General features: G+C 35.1%; 1 protein-coding gene across 1 annotated transcript; it reads left to right on the forward strand.

The window, feature by feature from the left end:
• Positions 1-424: 424 nt before the first annotated feature.
• On the forward strand, positions 425-8,871 carry LOC129795615 (pyruvate dehydrogenase (acetyl-transferring) kinase, mitochondrial). Its single transcript, XM_055837057.1, has 3 exons — positions 425-1,621; positions 6,185-6,457; positions 8,563-8,871. Exons 1-3 carry the CDS (start codon positions 815-817, stop codon positions 8,692-8,694), a joined length of 1,212 nt encoding a protein of 403 aa, XP_055693032.1. The 5' UTR covers positions 425-814; the 3' UTR covers positions 8,695-8,871.
• The last annotated feature ends 108 nt before the right edge of the window (positions 8,872-8,979 follow it).

Genomic DNA, 8,979 nt, shown 5'->3' on the forward strand with positions numbered 1-8,979 from the left:
TTGAATTTGGCGCCCTAAATTTAGTTCCAAAAGCCACCACACTGCTATTTTTTGGTACATTTTCTTGAAGAGAAAATAAAACGGATTCACACATTCAGTTTTTCGCAATTTTCTCGCGATTTCCACAGAATTTTCATGGGAAAATCAGGTTTTTGTGACAAGGAAGCGAGGAAATTTTTCTCATGCAATCTCGTTATTTTCATCAAAACATTGAACATGTTTCTCGTATCATTGAGCATGTTTCATGTTTGTATGTTTCACAGAGATCATGCAGCATGTTTTGCATTTTTGTACCATGCACCGTGAAACATGTTTCAAATTGTATTTTCCGAAACATGGAAAATCGCTGTACTAAAAAAAAACATCGACTTCGACGTGGGGGAAAAGGATGCAAGATCCGGATTTGTGTATGCGAAAATGAGACAAAAAATAATCTTCGCTGTGAGTAAAAAAAGGGATTGTTTACATTTTGTTGAACATTGAATTTTCCGCCCTAATTTAGGGTTTTTTCGTCTCCAATACGATTCTTGTATGCTCCGTATCGTCCGTATCTAATCAGTAAATTGAACATAACCTAAAATCATTGAGTTTCATTGACAAAATTTTCACGATAAAATGAACAAGAGACTTTTATCACGTTCCTGGCCATTTGAGCCAGTCAGTTGGTGATTTTGCATCGGACACAGTGGTCACATAGTGATGAAGACTGCGGGCATTTAGTGTTTTTTTTTTCTTTGAAGTGTTCCAGAAAGTAATTTCGCGTGACCTTCTCTGTCCTCAAGTGCTCCGCGGGTACATTTAAGTGTTGTAAAAGATGCGCCTGACACGGCCTGTGTTTGTGTATGCGAAGAAGATGCTGGACTTCTATTCGCAATTCAATCCATCACCACTGTCCATTAAGCAATTCATCGATTTTGGTCTCAATGCGTGCGAGAAGAAATCCTACCTGTTCCTGCGGAAGGAACTCCCGGTGCGTCTTGCAAATATCATGCAGGAGATCGCCCTGCTGCCGCAGCAACTCCTGCGTGCCCCATCGGTGGCAATGGTGAGTCAGTGGTACCACAAGAGCTTCGAGGAGATCATAAACTATGAGAAAATCGACCCAACTTCGGATATTCTGAAGCGCTTTGTGGGTGATCTCAAGGGGATTCGCGACAGGCATTCGGATGTCGTGCAAACCATGGCACTGGGGATATTGGAGATGAAGGAGAATCACCGTGGGGACATGGAACCGGGCATGGAGACATCCATCCAGTACTTCCTCGATCGCCTCTACATGTCCCGCATTAGTATTCGTATGCTCATCAATCAGCACACCATCCTCTTTGGGACACATCAACCGGATCCGGGGAAGCATATTGGGTGCATTGATCCCATGTGCAATCCCACAGCTGTCGTGAGGGATGCCTACGAGACAGCACGATTCCTGTGTGAGCAGTACTACTTCGGGGCACCAGCACTGGAGATTGAGGAGCACAATGAACTGGAACCTGGACAACCTGTCAGGATAATCTACGTCCCATCGCATCTCTACCATATGCTCTTTGAGCTCTTCAAGAACTCCATGCGTGCCGTAATGGAGCGCTTCCAGCATGATGAGGAGAATATCCCGTCAATCAAGGTCAGTACAAGCACTTCCTGATTCTCCCACCAGCTTCCTTGTCTATCTAATCATTCCCATGGCAACAACAGCATCATAAACTCCGTCCAAGGTTACACTGACTCACGAACGCACACAGACTTTGTGGACTTGACGGAAGACAATGTTGTTGCGATAAATTCTTCACTTTGGGGGCACTGCGTTGTGGAAAATTGCGATCATCTGTTTTTTCTTTCTTCGTGCCCCTCTAATGTTTTTTTTTAATCAAACAATCTTCACAAATTGTGATAATGAGTAAATATTTTATTGATGCCATTTTCAAGAGCAATTTTCAAGGTAGAGATTGACTACAAGTTGCGTGAGTTTTTTTTTGGGACTTCAATTGATACTCCTAATACGATTAACCCATTAGCCCCTCAAGAAGTTTGTTTTACAACTTAAAAAAAAAGAAAAAAAAATAGCTTTTGATTTTCTTTCAAGTTTCATTTCATTTGGTGAGAAAATTGAGATTTTTTAGGTCAGGAAAATATGATTTGATCAGGAAAATGTTTCTTTTGATCAGTAGAATTGTTCTATTTTATCAGAAAAATGTGAAAATTATCAGAAGTTTTTTTTTGGTTCGTCATTTGACGCTGAGATTCTTTTTTCTTCTCAAGACCTCCGGTGTTCGACAGAGAAAATTCCCACTGTCCCCAAGGAAAAGCAGCAATTCATGCTGTTGAATGAATTACTGCTTTTCTTCAGAAATTATCAGAAGAATTTGCAATTCAATTTTTTTTTCTCAAGAGAATAGATAAATCAGACAAATACCTAATAATTAGTTGGTGTTCCACTTCGTGGCCAACACCAAGTATTGTAATCGTCGGAAAAACCGACCACCTCAGATCGGGGTCAAACTTGGTATGAGCACGTTTCAGACAACCCACATTCCAAAAATGGTGGTGGAAAATTTTTGATCCGGCCGGCCTGCCGGCCTGCCGTCCGGTGGTCAACATTTTGCATTATATCTCGAGAACGGTAACTGATAGAGTCTTCCGGTTTGAAGTTTTCTATAGAAATGTGGGTGTAAAATTTCATTTTTTCGCATTTTCAAAATCCAAGATGGCCGCCGTCCGCCATTTTGAAACATCGGCAACCAGTTCCCTTATAGTTAGAGGTCTGAAATTTTAGTATGTTGTAGAGCTCAGTGAGACGTTTTCATCAACAATTCATACTTGAAAATCGGTCAAGCGGTTTAGCAAATATGGCGGCCTAAAGCAAAAAGTGTTTTTTCGATATAACTTGAGAACGGCTTGACCGATTTTGACCATCTTGGTATCAAATGAAAGGTATTGAGAAGCCCTACAACCTTTTGGAACATTACAAGTTTCAAAAACATCCGCAAGAGGGGCTAAAATCGAAAACAAAAATTGCCTAACTTTAAGGGGCAATATCTCCGAACATCTGTTATAGATTTCCTTTAAATTTTGATATGTTGTAGCCTGACTCAATATCTATCTCCAGTCCGAAAATGAAGAAAATCTATGTCGCCGTTTAGAAGATATGGCCATTTGAAAAATTCTTGCATTTGAAAAGTTCTAAGAGCCATATCTCTTGAACCGCTTGTCCGATTTTGCTCAATTTGGTATCAAATTAAAGGTTTTGCAATTATCTACAACTTTCTAGAACATCATAAACCTCTAGAACCATTCCTTCAGGACGAAAAATGCGAAAAACTCTTTTCGTAAAACAAAAATCCGCCATTTTGTGTTCTGGAGGTGACCTTGAAAATCATTGAGATATATGTCAAATTATAGCTTATTTCAAGACCTTTCCAAAACTAGTCACGAAATTTCTGTAGGTGTTGTAGAACTAGAGATATGACCATTTTTATGCATCAAATTGCTGAATTTCACAAAAAAAATCAACTTTGCCTACTAATATTGCTCACAAATAGTATTACAACGCATAAACAAACTTCTACACGTTGTGGGACACCAACTCTTATAACTGGACGCGTTATGATTGACTTTTAATCAGAAAAAAAGATAAATAAAAAAATGGGTAAAATAATAGTTAATTTTTCTGATTAGAATTGAACGTTTTTCTGACCAAATAAACAACTTTTCTGTTCAAAATTTATAATATATTAAATTCATTTTTCTTAAATTATAGTTTCCAATTGAATTTTAATCGTCTATAAAATACTTTTTATCCACTAAATAACAAAGAGGATTTTTTTAAATTAAATATTTTTTTTAAATTGTTTTCTTTATGTTTTATTGATCCGGAAGCTTGAAAAATAAATTAAAATTTAATGTGGGAGTCAAACGCGGGATCTGACCTTTTTGAAAATACTCTTTTATTATTTCTGCGACGTTTCGGAGCTTTATATCTCCTTCCTCAGGCATTAATAATTGGGGATATTTCTGTCAACATTGATTTTTGACTCCCACAACATTGTAAATTGACTGAATCTCCAATATTAAAATTTAATTTCTTTAATTTAATTTAGTGCTTATATCTTAACTTTCTTTACTTGTTATGCCCTCTCTTAGTTAATAATATAATTGATGGTCGGTCAAACCATTTATTGGATTTTATTATCTCTCAAAACAAAAATTTAGCACATTTTGCTTCTGAGGTCAGCTGATAAGTGATTTATTGTTCAAAGAGAGAGAGATAATAATAATTTGCCATTAAGAGCGCAATGATTTGGTGTTTTCATGTTATTTTGTAGACAAATATTTTGGAGTTTATTGTTTGTTTTTGTGGGAAAAAAAGGAAAACAAGAAAAGTAAATAGAAAAATATTGGTTTGAATTGGAAGCTACATAATGAGAGCTCCAATCGCTCCAATAATGCGAAGCTTTTGCGTCAATGAATAATCTATTCTTGTCCCTAAAAAGTTTCACTTGATTTTCTAATTTTGTTCCATTTTATCAGTGAATGTCAATCAATGTTGCTATATGCGCGCGATATTATGTATGCTAATCAAATGAATAAATCTTGTTATTGAAATTCAGAAAATAATTAATTTTCATTTTATGACCAGCAAATCGCTGTGGAGATCACGCTGCTTGCAATATTTTTGTAATTTTGCCGCGTATCTTGGTCTCAAATTCCATGTCTGAGAGTGTTTTTGGTGGGAGGACTGTTTGTGTGGAGATTACGCAGAATAATAAATAATATCGCTCATTGGAATTTTTGGAAGACAACATAGAGCTACGTTGTTGTGGATGTAGTCTGTGTAGTTAAGGGTGTAATCTCACTCAAAAAATTAAAGGAATTTCCAAAAAAAAAATAAAGTTTTTAGCAGCTCAAGAAATAAATAAAAAAATACTTTCCTAATTTCCCAATAAAATAAATAATTTATTAAGAAAATAAAAAGAATTTTTTCACCATTTAAAAGTATTTTTTGGAAAAAAAATTCTCATTTATAATCAATTTTGTTATTCATAAAATATTTTTCATTTCAACACTTCCACATTAACCTGCTGGCCGCCAAGACCTTGGAGCTTCCTTAGAGCGCCAAGGTGGGGTCGTTGAACGACCCCAAGAAGGAAGTCGATTTTCTCATAAACTATAAAACCGGGAACTGTCGGGTCACTACCTTTAGACTCCTTATATAGTCCTCTTGCCCCTTGCATCACAAATTCGCCACCCGGAAACACGCAGAAGAAGATATTAGGGAAAAATATTTTTCACTCATTTTTCACACTTTCTTCGTGAGAAATTTGCCACGAAGTTGACCGCAACTGCTATTTTTTTTCACTACTTCCCCACATTCCCCTCACTTCCCGCACCGTGATAAATGGCAATATTTCTCGAATATTCTTTATTGTTTTGCACATTTATATGCTTCTAATTATGTTTTATGTTGTTTATGTTACTTATTCGCGATAATTCTGACACTGAGATGGTAAAGTGAGAAAGTAAACACAACCCTTCAACCCCCTTCAACCATATGATTTATGATGTGACTAACTTCATTCTAAGAAATTTTCCGCAGCATGGCCGTTACACAAATTTTTGAATTCCCTTCTTCTACATTTTCCTTAATAACTTTTCTTGTGGTGGACGGATTGAGCTGAAATTTTTACACAACCTCCTCAGATAACCAAAGAACTTATTTCCAAAAGATGGGAATGGTATCTTTTATATTTATTAAGTTATAGCACGAAATATAGGGCTGGGGTCGTTCAACGACCCCGCTTGGCGGCCTAGAGGTTAAAATTCCCTGGCACGGCTGTTAATTTATTCAAAATGTAATTAGATAGGTATTAGATAATATCCACTATATAGCTCATTAAAATATTTCTCTTCCTCCCTCCCCTCCATGCCGCGTGAGTTGCATATTGGTTAATCAGCAAAAATATAGAGCCAAAGTACACAGAAGAAGAAGGAAAAGTAAATGAAAAACATTTTGTGAATATTTACAAAAAAATTATCTTCAAACTCTGTGGGATTTGTTTAGAGAAGAATGAAGAGTGAGAAAATTATCCACTTTTCTTAATCATTAAGTGCGCAATATTTATTTCTTTGTACATTTGCTCAATTTATGCAAAATGAGGAGTTTTTTTCAAAGAATTTTCTTCTTAAATAGGTAACGATCGTGCGTGCTAAAGAGGACATTTGCGTGAAGATGTCTGATCGTGGTGGGGGGATTCCACGATCACAGATGCATCTCCTGTTTAAGTACATGTACAGCACAGCACCGCAGCCGCAGAAGCACGTGGACCATCAATCCAATACTGTTCCACTCGCTGGCTACGGCTACGGATTACCCATTTCGCGTCTCTATGCGCGCTACTTCCACGGAGATCTCTGTCTAATGTCCTGCGAAGGATACGGTACGGATGCAGTGATCTATCTCAAGGTAAGACTCTCCTCCATTTTTTTTTAGCTATTGAGTGGTTTTATTTTTATTGTGGAGAATTAAATTGGAAGAGAACAATCTTGTGGGGAGAATTTCTCACTCACGATGGTGAGTGAGAAATTCACGTGACCAACTAATTTATAGAATTAAATTGAAGCACATTTTGACCTTCCTTGCCACTCTCTTCCTGTCCTTCAATTTCCACACACAAACACACAAGCTGACTGACTCTCTGTTGCTGACTTGTGGGACGTCTCTTAGCCACAAGCACATTACATAGTTTCCCCACAATTTCCTCTTTCTCTCTCTTTCTTTTTTACATAATGCTTTGGAGCTTTAATTGTTGGAAAATTGATGGAGAAGAAAATTAAATTATTGCAATTTTCAATTAAAAATTTCTTATTGTTTCAAATGAAAGAGAAAGAAAAGGTTTGAAACGATTGAAAAGTTAATTAAAAAACGATTGAATTTAGTAATAGATTTATAGTAGAGAGTACAGACTACAAGAAATTGAGATAGAAAATTTGTTAAAAGTTGGTAAAAATTAATAAAAAAAATTCTAAGCACTTTAGTTAATTCCTTAAAACAAAACAAAAATAAAAAGAAAGTTAAATAATTAATTAATCAATCAAGAATTAAGAAATCTCAAGATTCACTTCGGAAAACTTAAGAAATATAAATTTTTCTTATGAAAACTTAAGAAATGTTCAGATTTTCTATCTCTTGAAATGTATGAAACATTCTAGTTGATGTTTCATCGGTAAGTTTTTTTTTGATACTGTTTTTTATTCAAACTTTTGTAAACATTTTTTTAAAGATATCTCCAAGAAAATCATTTTTGGAAAGAAAATAAACACACCACGGTTCTAATGAAAAATTAAATAACTAATTTTGAAAAAAAAAAAACAGTTCTTAACACCGGAGGACTTTACTGGTACTTGCTACCAATTGGAACCTTAAAATCGTCACAAAATAAAATCTATTGGACTTATCTCGATGAATTTAGCATCTATGTGTAAAGAATTTTAATTACTTTAAGATAGCAGAAAGAAAATCTCGAGAAAAGTCTTTTCTTTGGAAGATAATTGAGGTCAAAGTCTGAATCCAACGTGGAGGATCAAATTGGTAATAAGTACCAGTCAAAATCTCATACATTTTTGCCACTATTTTGAGGTTATGTTTCCCCATATTTCCCAAATAAAGTACTCTTCTACACTTTTCCTCTGTGAAAATCATTAATGTGGACTAATTTTATTGCCGGAAGTGACTAAAAAGTTACTGTAAGAATCAAAGTTTGTGGTAATTTAGGCGCAATAATAAATTAAGCAAAACTACAGCTAAAAAAGTCATTTGAATTGGCAATTTTGCATAGCTTCGACGTAATTTTTTTTCAGTGACGATTTTCTCAATAAAATATTTAGTAATTATGTGCAGGAAAGCTTGAAAGAAATCAAGAATTAGTGAAACTTTCGATCCTTGTTCAATAAACTGATTAATAATTAATTATTGAGCATATTTTATCAGCTGGTAGTTATTACCAATTTCATCCTTCGCGTTGTGCCAAATGTGGGGTCCTCCAAGTGTTAAAAATGTTTCAACGGTTGGCTGTTGAAATTCATCAATGAAACATTAGCGAAAATGTTTTATGCATTGAAAGAGACAAAGAAACTTTAGTGACGTCATTAGTTGAATTTTTTAGTCAAATTTTTGTTGAATTTTCTCTCAGCTAATTTCAGTAGGGAAAATCTCTTTGACGATTTTTTCTTCATCCTTTTCTCCTAATTTATTTTTTTTTATTTATATTCCTTTTTCTGCAACTAAAATTAAACAATTCAAAACGAATTAAATGACATTAAAAATAGTTTTTTTTCTCACTCAGCCGATCTTATTACATTTTCCTTGTGCGAAAAATGTTGTGAGAAGAGAGCAACAATGTGTTGAATTTTCAGTTTATCGCTCAATTTGCAAAATAAAATGTTGTGACATTGAGACCTTGATGATGGTTTTAGATTTTAAATTAGAGTGAGAGAGATGCGAATTGGCGTGAAGGTTTCTTACAAAAAAGAAATAAAAATAAATTAAATTATTTCGTCATTGTATTGCAGACTCTCTCCGACGAGGCTAACGAACTACTACCGATCTACAATAGTTCCAGTAGGAAGTTCTATGAGCCAAATGTACCCATTAGAGATTGGTCGTCATCCAGTAATAAGTCTCGGCCACAGATTATGATTTAAATTAAAATATATGAATGAATGAAGATTGGAGCTGTACAGGAAGCTGTGAGAGATTCATCTAATTCAACTTGCACGTGCTGTATTTCCACGAGAAATTTGTACAAAAAAAAAGAAAGATTTTTTGGGCGTATGAATGTTGAGAGAATAAAAAGAAATATTTTGTTATACATGAAAAAAGAAGATCAATTTCTTCTCAAAAGAACATGTTGGGAATTTTGAGGCTAACGGGTGATCTCTCTGGGGCAGAACGGAGAGAACATTCTATTAATAAAATTCCCCATAGTT

The sequence above is a fragment of the Lutzomyia longipalpis genome, chromosome 4 (genome assembly GCF_024334085.1).
Source record: "Lutzomyia longipalpis isolate SR_M1_2022 chromosome 4, ASM2433408v1".
Taxonomy (NCBI): domain Eukaryota; kingdom Metazoa; phylum Arthropoda; class Insecta; order Diptera; family Psychodidae; genus Lutzomyia; species Lutzomyia longipalpis.